Consider the following 27,996-nt stretch of genomic DNA (forward strand, 5'->3'; position numbering starts at 1 on the left):
ACTCCGCCCTCTCCATGTTAAATATCTGAAGCTGAACTAATTTGTTCACAACCATGGTGTCTTACTTGAGAAGAGTTTTAGACCACATATCCACATCATCACCAAAATCATCTGTTTCCACCTCAGTAACATCCCCCAACTCTGTCTTAGCCTCAGTTAATCATAGAATCTCTACGGTGCAGAAGGAGGCCATTCGGCCCATAAAGTCCACACCGACAACAATCCCACCTCAGCCCTATCCCCATCGCCCCATGTATTTACCCTGCTAAACCCTGACACTAAGGGGCAACTTAGCATAGCCAATCAACCTAATCCACACATCTCTGGAGTATGGGAGGAAACTGGAGCACCTGGAGGAAACCCACGCAGACACAGGAAGAATGTGAAAACTCCACACAGACAGTGACCCAAGCTGGGAATCGAACCTGGGTCCCTGGCACTGTGAGGCAGCAGTGCTAACCACTGTGCCATCATGTCGCTGCAGAATCCATCATCCATTCCTTTCTTACCTCTCGACTGAACAATTCCAATACAGTTCCAACCGGCCTCCAACATTAAGCAACCCCCTCCAAACTATCCTAAACTGCCCATGTGCTTACTCACACCAAATCATGTTCACCCATCGCCCCTATGCTTGCTGATCTACAAATGCTTCCTTTTAAGAAGCATCAGAATTTTAAAATTCTCATCTTTGTTTTCCTCCATGGTTACAATCATTCCTGTGTCTGTAATCTTCTCCGGCCACACACTCCTCTGCGATCTCAACGATAATCTAATTCCTCTTGAGCATTCTCAGTTTTAATCATTATACCATTACAAATCATCCTTTCAGTTGCACACAGGCCACAAGCTCTGCAATCTCTTCTTTAAATCTCTCTGCCTGTCCATCACCTCTGCTTTCTTGAAAACCCACCTCTTTGACCAAACCTTTGGTCACCTGTCCTAATATAGCTCAGTATCAAATGTCACTGTCTAATATTTGTGAGAAAATGTCTGGGGCTGTTTTATTATGTTAAAGACACAATATGAATATAAATGATTGCAACTGCCCTGATATCGTTGTTCTCATCAGCAAGAGATTGGAAGTGAAAGGGTGAAGCAGTTAGATGGTCAAGTTATTCACATTCTGTCAGTGGTAATTCCAAAACATTGCCCCAAACAAAGATGGCGACTGCGCATGCGCCGTGTTGCTGGTGCGCCGACTGAAGACGGCGACTGCGCACGCGCCGTGTTGCTCGTGCCCCGATGACGATGGCCCTGATTAACCCGGGTCTGTAACTGGGAGAATGCTGAGGCCCTGCTCTGCGCTGAGGGCCGGGACCATCCTCTGATATCGCCAGGTTCTTTTTAAGAGTTCGCAGTTTACGTAACATGTTTACGACGCCTCTCCAAACCCCCGCCTGGTCTATCGCGTCCTCCGCCCCGCCATTCCCACCTTTACTGATTGTGGATCCGAGAAAGAATGTCTCCACTGCCATTAATCACACTGCGCATGCTTCACTCAGCCCCGCCCCTCATTCGCTCCGATTGGTCGGAGGACCAGCTGCTCCCTCGCGATCGTCCAGCTTCCTCTCCTTCTATTGGCCCGGAGCTGCCGTCAATCAGTCCCCGGGCATTGTGAGGTGTCGGGTGAGAGGTCAGTGCCGGGGGGCGGGGTTTACAATGAACATCCTCCACTCTCCCTGTCCACCGCTTCCGGCTTCTCCCCACAAACCATCTCCAACAAAGAGAGAATGGGACACACTGACCGAGTGACAATGTCACTGCATTAGTAATCCAGAGAGACAGCACAATGTTCTGGGGACAGGGCTTCAAATCCATTCAATTAATACAATCTGCAATTTAAAGTTAGTCTCAGTGAGGGTGACTGAGGCTTCTCTGAGAAAATCTGCACACATTCCATTCTGGGCACAAGATTCAGATTCCTGTTTTGTCACAAGGTATGAATGAAATTATGTTCAGTTTGTTATTTTTGTTAAAATTGGATTTTTTTGTTAAATTTGACAAATGGTACACTGGTTAGCACTGCTGCTTTTCAGCGCCAGGGACCTGGGTTCGTTTCCCGGATTGGGTCTGTGTGGAGTTTGCATGTCCTCCCCGTGTCTGCGTGGGTTTCCTCTGGGTGCTCCGGTTTCCTCCCACAATCTGAAAAATGTGCTGGTTAGGTGCATTGGCCATGCTAAATTCTCTCTCAGTATACCCGAACAGGCGCTGGAGTGTGGCGACTGGGGGATTTTCATGGTAACTTCATTGCGGTGTTAATGTAAGCCTACTTGTGACTAATAAATGGACTTTACTTTAAAAGGATCTGGAAAAAATTATCTAAAACTTAATTTGGATATCCAAAGAGTGTGTGGGACGGGAATTTACAGATTTGGGGGAACAAGAGAGGATAAAATGTTCCAGAGAAACTAGAATTGTTTGTTCAGAGTTTCTGTCCTGGACTGACATTTGGTTACATTTGTAAACCCCATTGACAGCATATTAGAAGCTGAGGATTTGTGGAGAAAATATTCAATTAAGGATCAATTCCGGGTCAAAGTCATTTGGGGAATGAAAGTGAAAAATATTCCACCAAATGAGAACTGTCTGTTCTGAATTTCTATCTTGTACTGACATTTTAAACTCCTTTATCAGATTATTAGAAGCAGAGGATTTGGAGATAGGAAATGCAAACCAAACATCTCATCAACATCTGATACTCAATGAATCAGAGTGTGAGTATCATTGGCCTTTGAATGTGGAGGGAAGATTGTTTTAACAAGTTGCATAGCCTTTAAGACATTTCAACATTTGAAGCAGATAGAATCCACGTGTACTGTGTACGAGGCTTGAACTGATCAACCAACCTGGAGAGAAACAAGGATACCAGCACCACAGAGAAACCGTGTAAATGTGGGGATTGTGGAAAGGAATTCAAGTATCCATCCCTGCTGGAAATTCATCGACGCAGTCACACTGGAGAGAAACCATTCACCTGCTCTGTATGTGGGAAGGGATTTACTCAGTCAACCATTCTGCTGAGACACCAGCGATTTCACACAGGGGAGAGACCGTTCCCCTGTTGTGGGTGTGGGAAGGGATTCACTCAGTCATCTGAGCTTCTGATACACTGGAGAGTTCACACTGGGGAGAAGCCATTCACTTGCTCTGTTTGTGGGAGGGGATTCACTCAGTTATCCCAGCTGCTGACACACCAGCGAGTTCACACTGGGGAGAGGCCATTCACCTGCTCTGTGTGTGAGAAGCGATTCACTAATTCATCAAACCTGCTTACACACCAGCGAGTTCACACTGGCAAGAGACCATTCATTTGTTCCATGTGTGAGAAAGGATTCACAACTTCATCCAACCTTTTGACACACCAGCGAATTCACACCTGGGAGAGGCCATTCACCTGTTCAGTGTGTGAGAGGGGATTCAGTCAGCTAGCCCACCTGCTGACACACCAGCAAGTTCACAAGTGACTAAAGGGTTTGGATTCCACTGATGTTGCTGGCGTTCACTATACCCAGGACTGAACCATGTTCATTCTGACAATTCAGGTTTGTCTCTCTGATGTTACCAACAATAGTTCTGGCTGGAGTTTAAGATTCTAGTTAGTTAGCTGATTGCGTTCTTGGGCGTGCAGCCTCCCTTTAAGAATATGTGTCTGTGATCATTCCCCTGAATTCAGAGAATTCCACCAGCAATCAGTTTGCCACAAATATTGAACTTTTACTTCAATCCTAAATTGATCTTTGGTACAAACTCGACAATTCAGTGTCTGAGAGGTTCCACTGATGAACATCTCCAATTAGAAAGTGCTAATTAATCCTTGCTGACAATTCTTACTGACCTGCACATTACACACAGTGACACCTCCATTATCCCCCAGAAAGAAGGGGAATGGGAATTGGTGGAGAATCAAGCGTTCCCAAATGTTACCCCTCCCGTCTGGTACAGAAATCCCCTCGGCTCGGGAATGAAGACAGGTCCAATTGAAATAACAAACTTGTGTATATCTTTCATGAAAAAGGGGCTACAAAATCATCAGATAGGAGAGATTGGGACCAATCTTATTGAGTAAACAAGTAAACTAAATCAAATTAACTGAGGGGAGGGGATTGGTGTCAGTGTGGGGTTTACATCAGTCAGCAGGAGATTGGTGTCAGTGTGCTTAGAACCCAAGGGAATAGGGGAATAGGGGAGATCCTAAATGAATACTTTGCATCGGTATTCACGAAGGAGAGGGGTGTGTTAACCGGGAGTGTCTCGGAGGGAGGTGTTGACCCGTTAGAGAAAATCTCCATTACAAGAGAGGAAGTGTTAGGTTTTTTAGGGAACATTAAAACTGACAAAGCCCCAGGGCCTGATGGCATCTATCCTCGACTGCTCAGGGAGACGAGAGGTGAAATTGCTGGGCCTCTGACGGAAATCTTTGTTGCTTCTTTGGACACGGGTGAGGTCCCTGAGGATTGGAGGATAGCGAATGTGGTCCCGTTGTTTAAGAAGGGTAGCAGGGATAACCCAGGAAATTATAGGCCGGTGAGCTTGACGTACTGCGTCCAGTTCTGGTCGCCGCACTACCAGAAGGACGTGGAGGCATTGGAGAGAGTGCAGAGAAGGTTTACCAGGATGTTGCCTGGTATGGAGGGTCTTAGCTATGAGGAGAGATTGGGTAGACTGGGGTTGTTCTCCTTGGAAAGACGGAGAATGAGGGGAGATCTAATAGAGGTATACAAGATTATGAAGGGTATAGATAGGGTGAACAGTGGGAAGCTTTTTCCCAGGTCGGAGGTGACGATCACGAGGGGTCACGGGCTCAAGCTGAGAGGGGCGAAGTATAACTCAGACATCAGAGGGACGTTTTTTACACACAGGGTGGTGGGGGCCTGGAATGCACTGCCAAGTAGGGTGTGGAGGCAGGCACGCTGACATCGTTTAAGACTTACCTGGATAGTCACATGAGCAGCCTGGGAATGGAGGGATACAAACGATTGGTCTAGTTGGACCAAGGAGCGGCACAGGCTTGGAGGGCCGAAGGGCCTGTTTCCTATGCTGTACTGTTCTTTGTTCTTTTGTGGGGGTTTATATCAGACAGGAGGAGATTGGTGTCAGTGACTGTGTGTGTGTGTGTGTGTGTTTGTGGAGGGGGGGGGGGGGGGGGGGGCGATGCCGGGGGGCCGGGCCGGGCTGGCGGCCTTGGCGAGATGTTCGTCTTCATCAATGACATGTTGAAGGCTCTGGAGGAGATGCCGTAGCTTCTCCGCATCTCCTCCAGAGCCTTCAACATGTCATTGATGAAGACGAACATCTCGCCAAGGCCATCCCCACACCCCCACTTCTTGCCTTCAAACAACCGCACAACCTCAAACAGATCATTGTCCGCAGCAAACTACCCAGCCTTCAGGAGAACAGTGACCACGACAACACACAACCCTGGTACAGCAACCTCTGCAAGACGTGCCGGATCATTGACACAGATGCCATCATCTCACGTGAGAACACCAGGTACATGGTACATACTCTTGCAACTCGGCCAACGTTGTCTACCTGATACGCTGCAGGAAAGGATGTCCCGAGGCATGGTACATTGGGAAAACCATGACGCTACGCTACGACAATGGATGAATGAACACCGCTCGACAATCACCAGGCAAGACTGTTCTCTTCCTGTTGGGGAGCACTTCAGTGGTCACGGGCATTCAGCCTCTGATATTCGGGTAAGCGTTCTCCGAGGCGGCCTTCACGACACATGACGGCGCAGAGTCGCTGAGCAGAAACTGATAGCCAAGTTCCGCACACATGAGGACGGCCTCAACCGGGATATTGGGTTCATGTCACACGATCTGTAATCCCCACAGCTTGCCTGGACTTGCGGAATTTCACTGGCTGTCCTGTCTGGAGACAATAGACATCTCTTTGACCTGTCTTGGTGCTCTCTCCACTCACATTGTTTGTACCTTTAAGACTTGATTAGCTGTAAGTATTCGCATTCCAACCATTATTCTGTAAATTGAGTTTGTGTCTTTATATGCCCTGTTTGTGAACAGAATTCCCACTCACCTGAAGAAGGGGCTTGGAGCTCCGAAAGCTTGTGTGGCTTTTGCTACCAAATAAACCTGTTGGACTTTAACCTGGTGTTGTTAAACTTCTTAACAACCCTACAACTGGCTGAAGTTTAATAATCTGGAGATGTCCCTTTTTAAAGGCACTATCTGTGATCTTTCAGCTGAATTAAAGAACTGTCAACAGAAACTTGGTTGCAATAAAATTATGAACTTTTTACTTCAATCCTAAATTGATCTTTGATGCAAAATCTACAATTCATTGTCTCCCAAAGGTGATGGGTTCCCATCAAGTAGAGGTGACTTTTCCAGCTCAGGTACATTCACAGGATGGAGGAAGGTCACTCCAGTGGCTCGGCAACAAGAGCCAACACTGAAAACAACAACCCACAACCAGACCTGAGAACCACTTCACTTGTGGCAAGACCTGCCCCTCACGGATTGGTCCCTTCAGCCATCAGTAACAGTGAAGCAGAGGGTGCGTGGGCCTTCAGGGTCTCAGTGACCAGGAGAGACAACAATTCTGCACAGAGGGGCCTGAGAGCTGAACCCAGACAGAGTGGAGGGAGGGAGAAAACTGAGTGGAGAAAAGAATTGGTGGAGAGGGTGAGATGGGGCGGCACGGTAGCGCAGTGGTTAGCACTGCTGCTTCACAGCTCCAGGGTCCCGGGTTCGATTCCCAGCTCGGGTCACTGTCTGTGTGGAGTTTGCACATTCTCCTCGTGTCTGCGTGCTCTGGTTTCCTCCCACAGTCCAAAGATGTGCGGGTTAGGTTGATTGGCCAGGTTAAAAAAATTGCCCCTTAGAATCCTAAGATGCGTAGGTTAGAGGGATTAGCGGGTAAAATATGTGGGGGTAGGGCCTGGGTGGGATTGTGGTCGGTGCAGACTCGATGGGCCGAATGGCCTCCTTCTGCGCTGTAGGGATTCTATGATTTCTATGGGTTTGGATTTCAGCCCAGGGACGGGGGAGAGTGTGTGAGATGGGGATTTACAGATTTGGAGGAAACGAAAGGAAAAAATGTTCCAAAAACAAAACTAGAATTGTCTGTTCAGAATTTCTATCCTGGACTGACCGTGATTAATTTTGTAAACTCTTTTTCCAGGTATTAACAAGGGAAAGATTTGTAGATGCAAAACTCAAAACAAACATTTTGGTTTGAGTCAATCGATCATTCATCAATCTGTGAATGTGGAAGGAGAAATGTTTATCTCTTGAAGATTTTAAACATCAGTGCAACTGGAAAAACACCGAGACACACACACACACCCGAGTGAGAGTGTTCCAGTGAACTGACTGTGGAAAGAGCTTTAACCAGTGACACAGCCTGAGAAAACATCACACCATTCACAGCAGGGAGAAACTGTACACGTGTTATCTGCAAGGACGAGGTTTCAACTGATCATCTAACCTGGAGAGACACAAGGACACTGGCACCATGGAGAAACCTTGGAAATGTGGGGACTGTGGTAAAGGATTCAAGTCTTTATTCCGACTGGAAATCCATCAACGCAGTCACACTGGGGAGAAGCCATTCGTCTGTTCTGTGTGTGGAAAGGGATTTACCAAGACAACATACCTGATGTTACACCAGAGAATTCACACTGAGGAGAGGCCCTTCAGCTGCACTCACTGTGAGAAGAGGTTCAACAGCACATCCAGTCTCGCTACACACCAGCGGATTCACACTGGGGTGAAGCCGTTCACCTGCTCTGTGTGCGGTGAGAAATTCACTCGGTCATCCGGCCTTTGGACACATCAGCGAATTCACACTGAGGAGAAACCGTTCAGCTGCACTTCTTGTGGAAAGAGTTTCGGGCAGTCATCCACCCTGACTGCTCACCAACGCACTCACACCGGGGAGAGACCGTTCACCTGCTCCGTGTGTGGGAAGAAATTCTCCCAGTCATTTGATCTGGTGAGACACCAGCGACTTCACACCGGGGAGAGACCATTCACCTGCTCGGTGTGTGGGAAGGGATTCACTCGGTTATTCACCCTCCAGTCCCACCACCGCACTCACACTCAGGAGAATCCATTCAGCTGCAGTACCTGTGGAAAGAGTTTCAAGCAGTCATCCAACCTCCTGACTCACCGACGCACTCACTCTGGGGAGAGGCCTTTCACCTGCTCCTTGTGTGGAAAGGCATTCACAAGGTCCTCCAGCCTGCTGAGACACCAGCAAATTCACAATAGACTGCAAGGATTGGATTCTGCTTTTAATCACAGCTTGGATTGATAGTCTGACAATATTGGTTCGATTTTGCTGATATTAACATCCCTATAAGTAGCTGGAGTTTAATATTCTGGAGATGTCACTGATTTTCGGAGCTGCAATGTCCCTTTTTAAAAACACCTTCTGTGATCTTTCCCCTAAATTCAAGAATCCTTAACAAGAACCTGTTCAACATAAAATGATGAACTTTACTTCAATCCTAAATTAATCTTTGATGCAAATCAGTGTGTGAGAGATTCCACTGATTAACATCTCCAATTAGAAAGTCCTGATTAATCCTTGCTGACAATTCTGACTGACGTCTTCACAGTGACACGTCCATTATGAAATTAAATATGAAGGAACATAAACAAAATAGTGAAATATTATACAGGCACAGTTAAATCTCACATAAAATCCTTAACAATCAATATTGAAGTTGATGAAACTTGGAGGTCTCTGAGTTCACCCATTTCTGACACAGCAGCAGCAACATTTGGTAAAGGTGGCTCCTACAACAGACTGGTTTGAGACCCACTCAGCAGAGATGACACCGGTCATTGAAGCAAAAAGCAAAGCCTACCTGATGCTCATCATAAACCCAACAGCTGGAACATTGCATCAGAAATTCTGAAAACAGTGAGATACTCTGTTAATAAACACCAGACAATCCTACACCAATAATTCCAAACTGCCTGTGATAATGAACATCTCTGTGCGATGTATGATGGGATGAATATGATGCTTTCTCCTACAATCACCAAATTGTTCCCCTGAAATCGGCAGATGGTGAAGTTCTCACCGACAGAAGTAAACCGATGTCCCACTGGGTTGAACACGACTGTGAGCTGTACTCCCGTGAGATGGATACCTCCCAGTCTCTGTTTGATTCTACTGCAGCTTCCTGTCACGGTTGAGTTGGACGAGGAATCCTCATCACTTGAGCTGGAAAAGGCCATTGATTGTGGAACAAGCAGAAAGGCTCCCAGCAAGGATGAGTTCCAGCTGAACTGTTCAGACACGGAAAGTCCCATCGCTGCCACATCTTCATAACCTCCTGCTTCTCTGTTGGGAGGTAGGGCCTGTTCCACAGGAGATACGTGACACAAAAATCTTCACAATATACAAAACATGCAGTGACAGAGGAGATTGCAACAACTACAGGAACATCTCACTCCTTCGCATCACTGGGAAGGCCTTCACTAGGGTCATGTTTAAACGACTCCAGCTATTTGCAGACTGAGTGTATCCAGAAGCACAGTGCGGTTTCTGTCCTGACAGAGCTCCAGTGAACATGATCTTCTCCACACACCAGCTACAAGAGGAGTGAACAATTAGTATTGAATCTAAAATGTTGCCAGCTCCTGTGCTGAGAAAAGTGAAATGTTGTAATTACTGAGTGAAAGTGAACCTTTCGGTGTGAATTACAATTTACTTGTACAATTGGAAAAGGCACCAAAATGTTTGATTCTTAACTTAAGCTTTGAAGTTGTACTTCGGAGCTCACAGGCTGAGGGAAGCTCCACCCTCTTTAACTCTTTCTGACATAGAAAAACTACAGCACAAACAGGCCCTTCGGCCCACAAGTTGTGCCGAACACATCCCTACCTTCTAGACCTACCTATAACCCTCCATCCTATTAAGTCCGATGTACTCATCCAGGAGTCTCTTAACAGACCCTATTGAGTTCGCCTCCACCACCACTGACGGCAGCCGATTCCACTCGCCCACCACCCTCTGTGTGAAAACCTTACCCCTAACATCTCCCCTGTACCTACCCCCCAGCACCTTAAACCTGAGTCCTCTCGTAGCAGACATTTCCACCCTGGGAAAAAGCCTCTGAGAGTCCACCCGATCTATGCCTCTCAACATCTTATACACCTCTATTAGGTCTCCTCTCATCCTTCGTCTCTCCAAGGAGAAAAGACTGAGCTCCCTCAGCCTATCCTCATAAGGCATGCCACTCAATCCAGGCAACATCCTTGTAAATCTCCTCTGCACCCTTTCAATCTTTTCCACATCCTTCCTATAGTGAGGCGACCAGAACTGAGCACAGTACTCCAAGTGGGGTCTGACGAGGGTCTTATATAGCTGCATCATTATCCCCGGACTCCTAAACTCAGCCCCTCGATTGATAAAGGCCAGCACACCATACGCCTTCTTAACCACCTCCTCCACCTGCGGGCCGATTTCAGAGTCCTATTGACCCGGACCCCAAGGTCCTTCTGATCCTCTACAGTACTAAGAGTCTTTCCCTTTATATTGTACTCCTTCATCCCATTTGACCTACCAAAATGGACCACGATGCATTTATCTGGGTTGAAGTCCATCTGCCACTTGTCCGCCCAGTCTTGCATCCTATCTATGTCCCTCTGTAACTTCTGACATCCCTCCAGGCTATCCACAACCCCACCTTAGAAGGTTGACATTTACCTGTGAAAACGCACTTTTGTGGTTTAATTTTCCTTGCGTTATAATATATTTATTTGGAAAGACACTTGAAGAATGAAGAAAAAAACATTTTGGAAAAACTGAGAAAAAATGCCAAAATAATTGGAAACACAAAGATCAAAATGGTGTTTGGTTCACCTTTGATCTGGAAATAAAGTTGACATAATTGGAATATTTGCTTCACCCTTTTACAATCAGGCAGCACGGTGACAACTTAAACCAAAGATTCTGCTTTTTGAAGATTTGACTTCATCCCATTTGTTATCATTTAAATCAAAGCTCCTGAGAATGGGAGATATGAGCATTACCCCAAACTGATACAACTACCTGTACTTCTGCCTCTGATCTCAAAATACACTATTGTGTGAGTGTTCAATTGGACAGAAAGGTTTCCGCATTCTCCTGAAAGCGGGAGAAAGGGAAGCCCCATTTGGAATCAAACATCGAAAAAATTCACACCAGCAAATGGGAATTGAAGTAATTCACTCTGAGTCTAGTTCAATGGAATAGACAAACAGGATATCCACGTACGTTCTTGTAGAAGTCAGGAAAGTGGAGATGAGTCAAGTAATAGTTTTCTCTTGGAGATGTTTGTATCCTTGCTTGTGAACTTTAAAACAAACTGAATCAGATAACCTGGCCTCTGCCTGAAGACATTGGAACCATACAGAGAGAGAGATAAGCAAACATTTTCATATAGACACTTCCTTGCGATTACTTGAAAATCTAGGAATGGGTGTCTCAGATGGTACATGGAGCATCCTTTGGGATACCAGTGTGAGTGTGCCCCTGCACTGAGGAACAGACGTGTTCAGCTATTCGACAACAGAACAACATTGAGTGCTTAACATTGTCAGTAGAATGGGAAGATATTTTAATTTGTCAAGATATTGGCATATTTTGCAGAGAAACTGACTTTAAAACAATCAGGATCGAATGAAACACACTGGTATCTATCAGAGGGAGTAAACTTAAGCTGAAGAGTGATCTAAATCTGGCTTTTGAAAATATCCACAAGGTGGATGCAGGTGAGCAGAGAGCTGGAGAACCTTTGAAGTTTGTGCTTGAATATTTGAACCAGATGTATTTACAACTCGTCAATAAACAGAAATTGATAAATTCTTGATTTCTCGAGGAATTAAGGGCTATGGGGAGAGAGCGGGTAAATGGAGTTGAAATCAACCATGATTGAATGGTGGAGTGGACTCGATGGGCCGAATGGCCTTACTTCCGCTCCTATGTCTTATGGTCTTATGGTCTTATAATTTAGAATTGTGTGAGATAATCTGCAGAGGGGGAGGATGAATCAAAGTCGATGATTGTCACATTTACTGGTGTGATGTTACTGTGCATTTAAGAACTGTATTTTTAAATCATGTTTTCTGCAGTTTGGGAGCAGGCCTTTGTTTTTCATTGTGGCGTTGGCTGAATGTTTGTGTGTCCTTTTATTGCTGCTTAAATGGTTTGAATGGGTTTATCTTTAATCTGGGTTTAAGGCACTTTGTGAGTTTGAAGTGTTGTGGGAAGAATGATTGACAGGTCAGGTTGGACAGTTTTGTTTCTCTCTCCCAAGAGTTCTTACTTTCAGTTTTGGTTGCTGGTTAGTTAGAAGGCGTTTGGACTCCAGACTGAAAGGCAGTATTTCTGTTCTCTCTCCTTGATATTAGAAATTCTGCTCTATTGGAAGCAGTTTTTCTTGCCATCCTGGAGTGAAAGATTCTGATGTTGGTGATTTGCTAGGTAATGCCAGCTGTGGCTTTATCTCTACCTCAAGGTGCTGGGAGTTTCCGGAATGGTGAAGTCAGAATTTCAATTCTCCAACCAAAGGACTAATTTCCAGAATCACATGAGCATTCTTATTTTCTGTGCTAAACCTGTGACAGGTGTATGTTTGTAGGGAGGTTTGTCGTATTGGAACAGTGCATTTAGTTGTTAAGGTTTCTACAATATCATGGTTGTTTTCTTGTTTGTAATTAGCAAAAGCGATTGCTAATTTTCTTTCTATGTGTTAACTGTATTCTTAAATAAACTTTGTTTGATAAAATCTCCCCAGTGAGTCATTTGAATCATACAATGTTTCACTGCAGGTATGTTTACCCCAGCCAAATTCAAACTGCAAAACCTGTGGTCCAAGCTGACTTCATAAATACTTTGGAGTTTCTGACCTCAATTATAACACGGCAAAGTATTTACTTTTATTTCTGGTGACAACTCAAAGGTTTGTGTTGCTGATTCTGATCATTCTAGTACCTTTAGTTTTCTTGTCTATGGAATGTAATCAAGAAATTAGGAAAACAAGCTTGTAACTTAGAATCGCTGGGTTATTCAGAAATCAGTTTTTGAGTAGACAGTGAAGCTAATCCTTTCTCAAGATGGGAGATTTGTAAGAAATCACAGTCTAATAACCTAATGAAAACTTCAGAAATGTATTACATATTATAGGAATCGTTCTGTGTGTATCTACAAAGAAAGAACAAAGAAAATTACAGCACAGGAACAGGCCCTTTGGCCCTCCAAGCCTGCACCGACCATGCTGCCCATCTGAACTAAAGCTCCCTACCCTTCTGGGGACCGTATCCCTCTATTCCCATCCTATTCATGTATTTGTCAAGACACCCCTTAAAAGTCACAATCGTATCTGCTGCCACTACCTCCTCCAGCAGCGAGTTCCAGGCACCCACCACCCTCTGTGTAAAAAGAAAACTTGCCTCGTACATCTCCTTTAAAGTTTGCCCCTCGCACCTTAAACCTTTGCCCCTTAGTAATTGACTCTTTCACCCTGGGAAAAAGCTTCTGACGATCCACTCTGTCCAAGCCCCTCATAATCTTGTAGACTTCTATCAGGTCGCCCTTTAACCTCCATCGCTCCAGTGAGAACAAACCAAGTTTCTCCAATCTCTCCTCATAGCTAATGCTCTCCATGCCAGCAACATCCTGGTAAATCTTTTATGTACCCTCTCCAAAGCCTTCACATCCTTCTGGTAGTGTGGCGACCAGAATTGAACACTATATTCCAAATGCGGCCTAACTAAGATTATATAAAGCTGCAACATGACTTGCCAATTTTTAAACTCAATGCCCCGGCCGATGAAGGCAAGCATGCCGTATGCCTTCTTGACTACCTTCTCCACCTGCGTTGCCACTTTCAGTGACCTGTGTACCTGTACACCCAGATCCCTCTGTCTATCAATACTCTAAAGAGTTCAGCCATTTACTGTATATTTCTATCTGTATTAGATCTTCCAAAATGCATTATCTCACATTTGTCCAGATTAAACTCCATTTGCCATCTCTTCACCCAAGTCTCCAACCAATCTATATCCTGCTGTATCCTCTGATGGTCCTCACCGCTATCCGCAAATCCACCAACCTTTGTGTCGTCTGCAAACTTACTAATCAATTCAGTTACATTTCCTTCCAAATCATTTATATTTAAATATATTACAAACAGCAAAGGTCCCAGCACTGATTCCTGAGGAATGCCACTTGTCACAGCCCTCCATTCAGAAACGCACCCTTCCACTGCTACCATCTGTCTTCTATGACCGAGCCAGTTCTGTATCCACCTTGCCAGCTCACCTCTGATCCAATGCGACTTCACCTTCTGCACCAGTCTGCCATGAGGGACCTTGTCAAAGGCCTTACTGAAGTGCATGTAGACAACATCCACTGCCCTACCCTCATCAATCATCTTCGTCACTTCCTCCAAAAACTCGATCAAGTTAGTGAGACACGACCTCCCCTTCACAAAACCATGTTGCCTCTCATTAATATGTCCACTTATCTCTTTCTCGCTTGGGAATAAAGACTCCTGGCTTGACGAACACACGGAAATGTATCTCAATATTACCCCATAGGGATGGACTTGGTAGTTAGGGAACGGAATTTGTAGTGGTGACTTAAGATAATGACATTGGTCTTTCCAATAGCATTACTTCATCTCCCATTGAACTGTTAATATAATGGATGGGATGGAACAAAGAAGATCATCAAGGGTAGGTTAGAGAGTGGAAGAAATTAAATAATAAAGAATCTTCGTGTATTTGTTAATTTGTCTTCATTTGGTAACACTGATTTTATCCCTGGTACGTCAATTCAATGCCCGTGCTATTACCCACCATTCCCTGCGGCCCTACAAGTGCTCTATTCACTCCACAGGAGTCCAGTGCGCAGGCGCCTTGCTGTATCCGGAGCATGCGCAGTGTCACTTTGCTCAGAGTTCTGCGAGTGCGGGAGCTACTTTTTCCAGCGGGTGAGAGTCGGTCGGGCGGAGGGAGGAATGGAGACGGGCTGGGGGGCTGGGGGGGGGGGGGGGGGCGGAGCAGAGGCTTCACAAACACCCGCGGAGGCCGCAAGCCCAGAATGAGAGTCGAGATTGCAGCTCCGGGGATTCACTCCTGGGCACTGGCCCAGGTGGCACAGTGGTCAGCACTGCTGCCTCACAGCACAAGGGACCCGGGTTCAATTCCCGGCTTGGGTCACTGTCTGTGTGGGTTTACTCCGGGTGCTCCGGTTTCCTCCCACAGTCCAAAGATGTGTGGATTAGGTAGATTGGCCATGAGAAATTGCCCCTTAGTGTCAGGGGGACTAGCTCGGGTAAATGCATGGGGTTATATGGGGATAGGGCCTGCAGACTCAATGGGCTGAATGGCCTCCTTCTGCACTGTCGGATTCTATGATTCTAGGTTAGCGGCCACCATCTTGGGCAACAGAGTGCATGCATGGTCATGTCTGTGTCCCTGAAATATTCGTCACTCTGGTTGTTATATAGCACACAGTTAAAGACTATAGTTATATAGTCTTTATTTATCACACTTAGATATAGTCTTGCAGCTCATGGCTGCGTAATTTATTACTTTAAAGTGTCATTATGGCATAGAAAGATTCCATTCGACAACTCGAATCCACGTTGACTCGAGCAATCCACTTCTCCCTCTACTTCACTGTTCCGCTGCAAGTTTATTTCTTTCAATTGTCCATCCAATTTCATTTTGAAATCACTGATCATCTCCACATATACTTTCTGTGTAGGCAGTGAGTTCCAAGTCATAGCCCTCACTGCTTAGATAATGTTCTTGTTCATAAACTTTCTTCATTTCTAATTATGTAATACTGTAATACAGTCTATATGCATTTTTACACCACAAAATGTTGAGATTTACTTTATATATATATATATATATATATGAGAGAGAGTGTCCAGCAGCATCAATGAAAATTTTGGGTCTCTTTGCCCGAACAGGAGACCTTTTCTTCAGTCAGCATGAATTAGCACCACCAGGAGAATTAGGAAGGTGAATATTTGGAAGAGCAGAGTGAGGATGGGAGCAGAGTGAGGATGGGGGGGAAAGTGTATCCGATGGGGATGTCGTGGTTTTTGGAAATAGGAAAGAATTTTCAACAGAAATTAGAATTGTTTATTCTGAATTTCTATCCTGTACTTGCGGTGATAACTTTTGCAAACTCCTTTTCCAGGATATTTAAAGGGAAGGGTTTTCAGACAAAAATCTCAAACAAAACAGGTCAAGATTTGACAGAAGCGTTTGATTCATCAGAACCTGAAAATCGTTTGATTTGAACCCAGAAATCTTGTCTGTTCTGTCACCTTCTGAAGTTTTCAAACATCAGTGTGACAGAAAAACACAGAGACACAGACATCCAGGTGAGTGTGTCCCAGTGAACTGACTGGAAAGACCTTTGACCAATTACACAGCCTGAAAAAAACATCACACCGTTCACAGCGAGGAAAAACTGTCCACGTGTTGTGTGTGTGGACGAGGCTTTGACTGATTGTCCAACCTGGAGAGACATGGCAAAACCATGGAAATGTGGGGAATGTGAAAAGGGATTCCGTGTCCCATCTGCACTCGAAGTTAGACACATACATGAGGGAGAAAGGAATAGAAGGATATGCTGATGGGGGGAGATGAAGAGGGGTGGGTGGAGGCTCATGTGGAGCATAAATACTGACATAGACCAATTCAGCCGACTGGCCTGGCCCTGTGCTGTAGACTCAGTGGAACAGAGACAAATATATTTATTTTAGTTCCAGAGCAGTAGTAAATGCAGAATCTATCAAATTCAGGTCAGAATTAAGGATCATGGTGTTGTGATCTCAGTGAAAACAGTGTGGAGCACCCACAGCAACTCGGTTACAATGAACATTCATCTTCTGAAAGCCCTTGTGTGGCCGGTGACAATGTGTGTCTGAAAGCTGGACCATTGGGAAGAGTGATGAGCCGCCAATAAAAGTGTTTGAAATGAAAGGACTCGGACGGATATTCCGTGTGTCACGGACGGCAAAGTGGATGAATGAGTGGGTGCTGGAGAAAGCTGGTGTTCACCGGAACCTGTTTGAGGCTCTGACATCCAGGAAGCTCACCTATTTTGGTCATGTGTTGTGAATAGAGAGGGAGTGTTTGGAAAAAGAGGCAATGTGAGACAAAACACCTGGAAGTTGTGTGCAAGGAAGATCCAAGAAGTCACAGGTGAATAATATCAGAATGTGGACTGGCCTCTCAATGGGACAGACAGTGAACGCAGCAGATAAATCAGTGGAGAAAGATTGTTCAGAGTGTGACCAACCCTCAGAACGAGGATGGATGAAAGACAAGGCACTTGTAGTGATAGGAAAAATACTATTTACTATCCAGAATAAAATTAATGGACTACATCTGCTTTTGTGGATAATTTCAGTGGAAACGTGCCCTCACTTAAAGGGAATCAGCCACTGGAATAAAAATTGAGAGACCGGTCAGTCCAACAGCAAGAAACCCTTTGACCCTCCCACTTCACCAACTGTCAGAATGAAGATGCTTCAGTCCTGGATGTGATTAACAGCAGCAACAACAGCAAAATCCAACCCCTAAAATCATTTGTGAACCCGCTGGTGTCCCAGCAGGCTGAATGACTGAGTGAATCCTTTCCCACAGTCAGACCAGATGAATGACCTCGCCCCAGTGTGAACTCGCTGGTGTTTCAGCAGGTGGGATGATCAAGTGAATCCTGTCCCACACACAGAACAGGTGAATAGCTGCTCCCCAGTGTGAACTCGCTGGTGTCTCAGGAGGCTTGATGAATTAATAAATCCCTTCCCACAGTCAGAGCAGGTGAATGGACTCTCCCCGGTGTGAACTCGCTGGTGTGCCAGGAGGGTGGATGAATTTCTGCGTCCTTTCCCACACATGGAGCAGGTGAAGGGACTCTCCCCAGAGTGAACTCGCTGGTGTGTCAGCAAGTTTGATGAATTAACAAATCCCTTCCTACACTGGAAGCAAGTGAACTGTCTCTCCCCGGTGTGACTGCACCTGTGAATTTCCAGATGAGATGGGGAAGTGAATCCCTTCCCACAATCCGCACATTTCCATGGTTTCCCCATGGTGTGGCTGTCTGTGTCTCAGTGCTTTTGCAGTCACACTGATGGCAAAATGGGTGATGGTTTTCTGCGTCCAAATGAATCGAGTGACTCTGTCAGGTCTTGATGTGAAGTTTAGTTTTAGATTTCTGATGGCAAATCCTCTCCTTTTAGTATCCTGTAAAAGGAGTTTACAAATGTCATCACTGTCTGTACAGCTCAGAAACTCAGAACAAACAATTCTAGTTGCTGTGAAACATTCTGTCCGCTCTCGTTCCCCAAACCTGTAAGTTACTACCTCTTGCTCCATCCCCCCCAACTCCCCACTCCCTCCATTCTCACTCTGCTGTATTCACCCTCCCAATTCTCTTCAAGGTGCTAATTCATGCTGATGGGCACTTTTGACACTCTTGTTCTCGACCAAGTGACAATAGGATCCTATGAAATAGGAGCAGGAGTAGGCCATTCGGCTCACCAACTCTGCTGTTCTATTTCATAAGATCATGGCTGATCTGATTGTGATTCTGACTTCATTTTCTTCCTGTCACCCATAACCCTTGACCCTATATTTAATGATGCAGCCTCCACTGCTCTCTGGGCAAGAGAACTGCAAAGATTAACAACCCATTAATTGACAGACCAGATGATCGACTGAAGCCTCGTCCACACACAGAAACGTGTATGGTTTCTCCCCACTGTGAACAGTGCTTTTTCCTCCTATGTTCAAAACTCGATCACATTCAGGGCAGGATAAATTGGGCGATGTTTGATTTTAGTTTCCTGACTTCAAATCCTTTTCTTCTAAAAACCTATGAAATTGATTTAAACACAAAAAGAGGAGTGAGAGAGAACCCACAAAAACACAAAGGCAGGTTGTGAAATTGAGCTGAATGAATCTGGTAATTTGTGGGGCCGGCACGAGGACCAAGTGACGATGAAACAGCTGGATTGTCATAAAACACCAACTGACTCACCAATGTCCTTCAGGGAAGGGAACCTACCGCCCGGTCTGGATCTGTGCAAGACTCTAGTCTCCATAGCAGGAGAGAGAGAGACAGAAGGGGGAAGAGGCAAGGGGTGAAGGAGAGGAATGTTATATATTTACAACTCAGCTGGAACTTACACAGAACCTCCTAAACCCTCAACCACCACCATTTAGCAAGGATAGCAGCTGTATGTGAACATCATCATCTCCAAGTTCCCCTCCATTTCATACATTGTCCTGACTTGACATCCAGTGCTGAAAAATTGAAAATTCCTTCACTGAAATGTTGTGAATTGAAAGCCTTTGTTTTTGGAACGTAGGGTTCGGAGCAGAAGTCAGCAAATTTAGCCCTTCAAGCCTGCTCCGCCATTCAATCAGATCATGGCTGATGTCTCCCTAGTCTCAAATCCACCTCCCCTCCTGTTCCCCATATCCCATTAAGCCTTTTTTCCCATCAGAAATACATCTATCTCCTTTAGTTCCTGTTACAAACTCCACTCCCTTGCCACTGACTCCATTCTCCCCCCTGCAAACTGGCTGAGACTGATCCAGATTATTCAGAACAATGGTGAAATATTTCATCCCAAACTGACCTTTCAATCACATATCCACATTATCACCACCACTGTATGTTTCCACCTCAGTAACATCACCCACCTCTGACCAAGTCTCAGCTCATCTGCCTTTGAGACCCTCATCCATTCCTTTGTTACCTCTTGGCTTAACTTTCCTAATGCACTTCCAGCAGCCTCGCACATTCAACCTCCCCGTCATCTTAAGGTCATCCAAGTCACTGCTGTCCGTGTGCCCATTCACACCAAGTGTTTACACATCAGCTCTGTGTTCGCTGACCAAAAAAAGCTCCTGACTTTTTAATACAAAATACATACAAATTGTTATTTCTCCACAACTAACTGAGGATGGACAATACTTGAGACACAGATTTAAGATTTTGAGCAAGATCAATAGTGGCGAAATGAAGAAGAGATTTTACACAGTGAGTGATAATGACCTGGAACTCAATGCTTACCCGCAAAGATCAATGATGTTCAGGTCCTGATGGGTTGAGTCATGCTGTCAGAATTTGATGAGGTTTGGTTTGAGATTTCTCTCTGCAAATCCTCTTCTAATATCCGGTAAAAGAAGTATACAAAAACATCATGATCATTCCATAGAGTCACAGGGATTTACAGTATGGAAACAGGCCACGAACATTGGTGTCATCTGCAAACTAACTAACCATGCCTCCTAAATTCTCATCCAAATCATTAATATAACGAATAAAAAACAGTGAACCCAGCACCGATCCCTGAGGCACACCACTGGTCACAGGCCTCCAGTTTGAAGAACAACCCTCTACAACCACCCTCTGTCATGAAGTCAATTTTGTATCCATTTGGCTACCTTACCCTGGATCCCATGAGATTTAACCTTGTGCAACAACCTACCATGCGGTACCTCATCAAAGGCCTTGCGAAAGTCCATGTAGGCAACGTTAACTACAGTGCCCTCATCCAACTTCTTGGTTATCCCTTCAAAAAAAAACTCAATCAAATTTGTGAGACATGATTTTCCACTCACAAAGCCATGCTGACTGTCCCTAATCAGTCCTTGCCTCTCTAAATGCTTGTAGATCCTGTCTCTCAGAATATCTTCTCACAACTTACCCACGACAGACATTAGGTTCACCGGACTGTAGTTCCCAGGCTTTTCCCTGCAGCCCTTCTTAAACAAAGCCACAACATCTGCCACCCTCCAATCTTCAGGCACTTCACCTGCTATCGATGACTCAAATATCTTTGCTCAGGGAGCCGCAATTTCCTCCCTACCCTCCCACAATGTCCTGGGATACACTTCATCAGGTCCCGGGGATTTATCTACCTTGATGCACTTTATGACTTCCAGCACGAGTCCAGAAATTATATTCTGAAGAATGATGGAGTTTTCCAGCCCAAAGAGGCCACTCGGCCCATCATGTCTCCACCAGCCACCCTGCATCTATTCTAATCCCACTTTCTAGCACTTCATCCATAGCCTTGTCCGCTATGGCGTTTCAAATGCTCATCCAAATGCTTCTTAAATGTTGTAAACGTTTCCGCCTCTACCACCCTTTCTGGCAGTGAGATAGATCCATGATGCAAACGGGGTAAAATCTTTTTGAGAGGTTGCGGTTTGCACAACATATTTGCGAAACCTCCCTGCTCACCAGCCTGATCCATCGCTCCCTCGGCACAGCCCATTCCCTCACCGAACCTGGGTCCCAGAAAAAATACTATCCGCCAGGCATTACCCGGACTGCGCATGCTCCACTCCCAGCCCCGCCCCTCATTCACTCCCATTGGTTGGAGGACCAGCCGCTCCCGCTCGGTCCTCCAGTCCCGCCCCCTCTCCTCCTATTGGTCCGCAGCTGCCGTCAATCAGCCGGGCATTGTGACGGTTTCAGATGGTGGGAGGGGCCACAGACTCAGGCTGACTTGCTGATTATCGGCAGCATGTTCTGTTTGGGAATTAGAGCTGGAGATGGATGGTCAGTTCCCCTCTGTCCGGGGCTGGGGGATTCACACTCATTTCCCCAGGACACTCATTATCACCGCAACTTTACAGGAGAAAGTCCCCGCTTCAATCCCTACTGCAAACTTTATGTTTAAAATTATTACTGATGATTGTCTTTTGATTTATCACATGTATTAGTATACATTGAAAAGTATTGTTTGTTGAGCGCTACACAGACAAAGCATACCGTTCATAGAGAAGGAGAGGGTGCAGAATGTAGTGTTACAGTCATAGCCAGGGTGTAAAGAAAGATCAACTTAATGCAAGGTAAGTCCATTCAAAAGTCTGACAGCAACAGGGAAGAAGCTGTTCTTGAGTCAGTTGGTACGTGTCCTCAGACTTTTGTATCTTTTTCCAAGTGGAAGGAGGCAGAAGAGACAATGTCTGCGGTGCGTGGGGTCCTTGTGGTAAATCCTATCAATGGCCGAATGAAAATCCTGATAAATTACATCAACTTCATTGCCAACTCTCTCTATTACCTCCTCAAAACATTCGATAAGATTGTTCAGGGAAATGTTCCCTTTTGAAATCCATACTGATTTCTCGATTTTCGTATGTTCTGTCCTTTACTTGGGATTCTATTTATCGACATGAGGCTGACTAGTCTATCTGTCCTCTTTCTGAAATGTCGGAATCAGATTAGCTCTCTGCCAGTCCTCTGGCACTACACATTGTGAATTAATTATGAGTAGTACTGCCTCTGCTATCTCTTCCCGACATTCTTTTAAAATGTGAATTTAATCCATCCCCTTTAAGTTATATTAGTTTATCCAACACATCCTTTCTTGATTTTAAATGAACTTCTCATTACTCATCTGATCACTCAATTTTTTATTTATCTATTCTCTCTCCCAGAGTACAATGAAGCAAAAGAATGTTTGAAGATTTCGGTAATCTGTAGATCATTAGCTGTGGTATTGTGCTGTCTGTCCCTTCATAGTCCAATTCACATCACAGGTTTCCTCTTTTATTGATGTATAAAATATTTCACCATTCTGTTTAATGTTCCATGATAATTTCATAATGCAGGTGTCACTGTGTAATGTGCAAGCCAGTAAGAATTATCAGCAAAGATTACTCAGCACTTTCTAGTTGGAGATGTTAATCAGTGGAACTTCTCAGACACTGAATTGTCAATGTTGCGCCACAGATCAATTTAGGATTGAAGTAATAGTTCAGAATTTTGTAATTAGGTACCTGTCATGAGTTCTTGGATGAAGGAGAGATCAGAGGGTGCTTTCAAAACCCAAAACTGCACTCCTGAGAATCAGTAACATCTCCAGAATATTAAACTCCAGCCAGTTATTCTCTAATCGGCAGAAACAAACCAGATATATTCAGATGATCAATCCTTGACAAAATTAACAGCAGCAATAACAGAATTCAACAACTGTTGTCACTTGTGAACTTGCTGATGTGTCAACAGGTGCTGTGACTGAGTGAAGCCCTTTCCACACACACAGCAGGTGAACGGCCTCTCCCCAGTGTGAATTCTCTGGTGTGTCTGCAGGTGAGAGCACTGAGAGAATCCCTTCCCACACTCGGAGCAGGTGAATGGCCTATCCCCAGTGTGGGTGCGTCGGTGTGCAGTGAGGGCGGAAGAATGTCTGAACCTCTTTTCACAGGAAGTGCAGCTGAATGGCTTCTCCTCGGTGTGAATTCGCTGGTGTGACCAAAGGCCACTTGAGTGAGTAAATCTCTTCCCACACACAGAGCAGGTGAATGGTCGCTCCCCAGTATGAGTGCGTTGGTGTGCAGTGAGGTCGGAAGATTGCCTGAACCTCTTTCCACAGTGCTTGCAGCTGAATGGCCTCTCCTCTGTGTGAATTCGCTGGTGTAACGTGAGGCTGGCTGACTGAGTGAATCCCTTACCACACATACAGCAGGTGAATGGTCTCTCCCCAGTGTGAACCCGCTGGTGTGCAGTGAGGTTGGATAACTGTCCGAAACTCTTTTCACAGTAAGTGCAGCTGAAGGGCTTCTCCTCAGTGTGATTTCGCTGGTGTCTCAGTAAGTTGGTTGACTTAGTAAATCCCTTCCCACACACAGAACAGGAGAATGGCTTCTCCCCAGTGTGGCTGCGTCGATGGATTTCCAGCAGGCATGGGAAATTGAATCCTTTGCCACAATCCTCACATTTCCATGGTTTCTCCATGGCCCCTGCCCCAGTGTGACTGCGTCGATGGTATTCCAGCAGGGACGGATAATTGAATCCTTTCCCACATTCTTCACATTTGCAAATCCGCTCCCCAGTGTGACTGCGTCGATGGTTTTCCAACAAGGATGGATAATTGAATCCTTTCCCACATTCCTCACATTTCCATGGTCTCTCTCCAGTGTGACTGCGTCGGTGAATCTCCAACAGGGATGGATAATTGAATCCCTTTCCACATTCCACACATTTCCACGGTTTTTCCATCGTGCCAGCCCCACTGTGAACGCGTCGATGGATTTCCAGCCGGGATGGAAAATTGAATCGTTTCCCACAGTCCCCACACTTCCACTGTTTCTTCATGGTGTCAGTGTCCCTGTCTCTCTCCAGGTTGGATGACACACACACGTCCACACACAGAACACATGTATAGTTTCTTCCTGCTATGAACGGTGTTATATTTTTTCAGGCTGTATAACTAGAGAAACCACTTTCCACATTCAGTTCACTGGACACTTTTGTTTGGGTGTGCGTGCTTCCAGATCCTTTTATAAAAGAATAGAAAGAGACAAAGGTCACAGCACAGAAGGAGGCGGTCACATTGAAATTAGAAATCCTTTGTTTTCTGAGACAAAGGTATTTTACAAAAGTCATCGCCGTCAGTACAGGACAGAAATTCAGAAAGGACAATTCTAGTTTCTATGGAACATTTCTTCCTTCCTCATTGCACCAAAGCTGTAAATCCCCATCCTTCACATTTTTGCTCCTTCCTGGCCTGAAATCATAGTCACAGAGTTTTACAGCACAAAAAGAGGCCCATTGTGTCAGTGCCGGCCATCAAACATATCTATTCTAATCCCATTTCTTGTACTTGGTCCAGAGCCTTCTATGCTATTGCATTTCAAACACTCATCTAAATGGTTCTTAAATGTTGTGAGTTCTCACCTTTACCACCCTTTGAGGTCGTGAGTTCCAGATTCCCACCACCCTCTGGGTGAAAAAGTATTTTCTCAAATCCCCTCTAAATCTCCTGCCCCTTAACTCAAATCTATGGCAGCTGGTTTTTGACCCCTCTAAGGGGAAAAGTAACTTCCTGTCTATCCTAAACAAAAAGAGAACATGCTGGAAAATCTCAGCGGGTCTGGCAGCATCTGTAAGGACAGAAAAGTGCTGACATTGAGTCCAGATGACCCTTTGTCAAAGCTAAAAGGCATAATGTGGAGATGACGGCGTTAGACTGGGGTGGGCACAGTAAGATGTCTCACAACACCAGGTTAAAGTCCAATAGGTTATTTGGTACCATGAGCTTTCGGAGTGCTGCTCCTTCATTACATGAATGGACTCAAATAAAATCCAAATAAACCTATTGGACTTTAACCTGGTGTTGAGATACTTCCTACAGTGCCTAAAAGACATAGAAAGTGGGAGATATTTATACTGTAGGGTGAGAGAATGAAAGATGAGTCACAGCCACAAAAACAAGGGGAAAAGGCTGCTAATGGCAGTCCATAGAGAGAATAAAAGGTATGAATGGCCAAATGGCAAAGAAGCTGAAATCAGAGAGTAAGCTGTGACAGATGAAGATGCTTTTATCCCAAGTTTGCAGATGACACCAAGGTTGGTGGCATAGTGGACAGTGAAGGTTATCTAGGATTGCAACGGGATCTTGATCAATTGGGCCAGTGGGCTGATGAATAGCAGATGGAGTTTAAATTAGATAAATGCGAGGTGTTACATTTTGGTAGATCGAACCAGGGCAGGACTTACTTAGTTAATGGTAGGGCGTTGGGGAGAGTTACAGAACAAAGAGATCTAGGGGTACAGGTTCATAACTCCTTGAAAGTGGAGTTACAGGTGGACAGAGTGGTGGAGAAGCCATTTGGCATGCTTGCTTTCATTGGTCAGAACATTGAATACAGGAGTTGGGACGTCTTGTTGAAGTTGTACACAATACGTTGGTAAGGCCACACTTGGAATACTGTGGACAGTTCTGGTCACCCTACCATAGAAAGGATATTATTAAACTAGAAAGAGTGCAGAACAGATTTACTAGGATGCTCCCAGGACTTGGTGGTTTGAGTTATAAGAAGAGGCTGGATAGACTGGGACATTTTTCTCTGGAGCGTAGGAGGCTTAGGGGTGACTTTATAGGGGTCTATAAAATAATGAGAGGCACAGATCAGCCTAGATAGTCAATATATTTTACCAAAGGTAAGGATGTATAAAATTAGAGAGCACAGGTTTAAGGTGAGAGATACAAAAGGGTCCAGAGGGGCAATTTGTTTCACACAGAGGGTGGTGAGTGTCTGGAACAAGCTGCTAGAGGCAGTAGTAGAGGCAGGTACAATTTTGTCTTTTAAAAAAGTGTTTAGACAGTTACATGGACAAGATGGGTAGAGGGGTATGGGCCAAATGCAGGCAATTGGGACTAGCCCCGGGGTTAAAAAAGGGGCAGCATGGGCAAGTTGGGCCGAAGGACCTGTTTTTTCTTTCCTTCATGTACCAAATTTTCGTTTATTACAAACACGTTAATACAAAACAATTACAAATACACAAAGAACAAATGTGAAAAATACATTACCAATGGCTAAAGTCATCCATTTATCAGTTACTACCTTCTATTTAGGAAGGGTTCACTAACAGTCATAATTATCCAGGGCATTGCACTCTAAATACGCCTCCATTTACAAATCATAACCTACAAAGTGACAAACATTAGTACAACACAACAAGAATAAACATTGCAGCATCTCCGCCACCCTCCAGGGCACCGCCTCCCGGGGTTGTCCCCTGCCGGGGGATGCAACCCTCCAGGAAGTACTCAGGTCTGGGGATTCCACCTGACGGATGTTCGGCCGGAGGGGGGGAAATGGGGAAAACCACCCCAAACCTACTCTATCCGGAATCCCTTCCGGAATTTCAGCCGGGGCAGTGGGAAAGACTCTCCGGGATACTCAGTTCGGGTTGCCTTCCCAATTTTTCTCCCGGAGAATAACATCCCTCCGGTGTTACTACGACCGGGGCTTCACCACCCAGAACTTTCCCCAACTGGATGCCACACCCCCCGGGGGTTACTCTATCCAGGGGGGGATGCCCCCCAGGCCACAAATAACACAAAGAATTTCCATTGGTTAACACAAATACGATATTACAAAACAATTACAAATGTACAAAGAACAAATATGAAAAATACATTACCGATGGCTAACACCATCCCGAAGGACCTGTTTCCATGCTACAAACCTCTATGACTATCCTAACTATATCCCTCATAATTTTAAAGACTTCAATCATGTCCCTATCAGCCTTCTCTGTTCTAAGAACAACAATCCCAGCCTAGCCAGCTTCTCTCCATAGTTGAAATGCTCCAACACAGGCAACATCCTGGTGAATCTCCTCTGCATCCTCTCTAGTACAATCACATCCTTCCTGTAGCGTGGTGACCAGAACTGCACACAGCACACTAGCTGTGGCCAACCGAGCATTTTATACAGTTCCATCATAACTTCCCTGCTCTTCTGTTCTATGCCTTGGCTGATAAAGGTAACTATCTCATATGCCTTGTAACCACCTTACCAACCTGTCCTGCTTCCTTCAAGGATCTTTGCATATGCACCCTTAGGTCTCTCTGCTCTACTTCCTAGAATCCTCCCATTCATTGAGTATTCACACCCACTGCAGCATCTCCACCCTCCACTTCCAGCTTCCTCCTTCGCTCCTGTGAACGGATTGAGAATAAAATTCTTGAGTCAAACATTTTCTCTCCTGGTCACGGGGACCTTGAGAACCCGCCCGCCCTTTGTGACGTCACAGATAGCCGCGCCTGCGCCCTGCAGCCCGCTAGAACAAGATGGCGGCCGTTACCTCGGGCCTGTTGCCGGGAAAAGCCTCGGTGCAAACGCGAGAGCTGCAGGATTTTATTGGGGATTTGCGGCCTACACCGGGTGTTAATGAACTCTCTCCTCACCCTCCGCCTCCTACCGGCCGCCGTTTCTTCTCGCGCCGCCGCCTCTTACCGTCCGCCGTTCGACAAACCAGCTTCTCATCCACTGTCCAGCCTGCGCATGTTCAGTACAACGAGGAACTGCGCATGCGTTCAGGTCTCCTGCTCTGATCGGGGACATTCTCTCCCGCGGGGCAGGTTGGGTAACATCCCCGCCATTGATCCAGTGAGTTTAGAATTATTTATCCGCTGTTGCTGAGACTCAGTAAGAAGTCTCACAACCAGGTTAAAGT

The 27,996-nt window shown here is 45.4% G+C and overlaps 3 protein-coding genes across 4 annotated transcripts in view; 2 read left to right on the forward strand and 1 right to left on the reverse strand.

The window, feature by feature from the left end:
- Nucleotides 1-1,371: 1,371 nt before the first annotated feature.
- Nucleotides 1,372-7,162, forward strand: LOC144482734 (uncharacterized). The gene is made up of 3 exons (XM_078201573.1): nucleotides 1,372-1,629; nucleotides 2,856-3,388; nucleotides 7,156-7,162. The coding sequence occupies exons 1-3, from the start codon at nucleotides 1,372-1,374 to the stop codon at nucleotides 7,160-7,162; spliced, it is 798 nt and encodes a 265-aa protein (XP_078057699.1).
- A 470-nt stretch (nucleotides 7,163-7,632) lies between these two features.
- The window catches only part of LOC144482735 (uncharacterized), a 58,960-nt gene continuing 38,596 nt past the window's right edge, over nucleotides 7,633-27,996 (forward strand). Inside the window, exon 1 of the mRNA XM_078201574.1 lies at nucleotides 7,633-8,223. Within this exon, the coding sequence (XP_078057700.1) occupies nucleotides 7,633-8,223 (591 nt within the window). The remainder of the gene's footprint in view (nucleotides 8,224-27,996) is intronic.
- On the reverse strand, nucleotides 21,728-27,991 carry LOC144482773 (uncharacterized). 2 transcript variants are annotated; one of them, XM_078201624.1, is made up of 2 exons: nucleotides 27,777-27,991; nucleotides 21,728-24,305 (listed from the first exon to the last, which is right to left on the reverse strand). In XM_078201624.1, the coding sequence occupies exon 2, from the start codon at nucleotides 24,121-24,123 to the stop codon at nucleotides 23,005-23,007; it is 1,119 nt and encodes a 372-aa protein (XP_078057750.1). In that variant the 5' UTR covers nucleotides 24,124-24,305; nucleotides 27,777-27,991; the 3' UTR covers nucleotides 21,728-23,004. The 2 variants fall into 2 exon arrangements, with proteins under 2 accessions (XP_078057750.1, XP_078057749.1); XM_078201623.1 differs by having other exon boundaries at nucleotides 27,728-27,826.

Source organism: Mustelus asterias, unplaced genomic scaffold, assembly GCF_964213995.1.
Source record: "Mustelus asterias unplaced genomic scaffold, sMusAst1.hap1.1 HAP1_SCAFFOLD_42, whole genome shotgun sequence".
Lineage (NCBI taxonomy): Eukaryota > Metazoa > Chordata > Chondrichthyes > Carcharhiniformes > Triakidae > Mustelus > Mustelus asterias.

Bases quoted from the DNA above. Each gene is read 5' to 3' on its own strand.
- LOC144482773 (XM_078201624.1), bottom strand. From the start codon at position 24,123: ATGAAGAAACAGTGGAAGTGTGGGGACTGTGGGAAACGATTCAATTTT.
- LOC144482734 (XM_078201573.1), top strand. From the start codon at position 1,372: ATGTTTACGACGCCTCTCCAAACCCCCGCCTGGTCTATCGCGTCCTCC. The intron at 1,630-2,855 runs GTGAGAGGTCAG...ACCAACCTGGAG, and splicing joins CGGGCATTGTGAGGTGTCGG to AGAAACAAGGATACCAGCAC.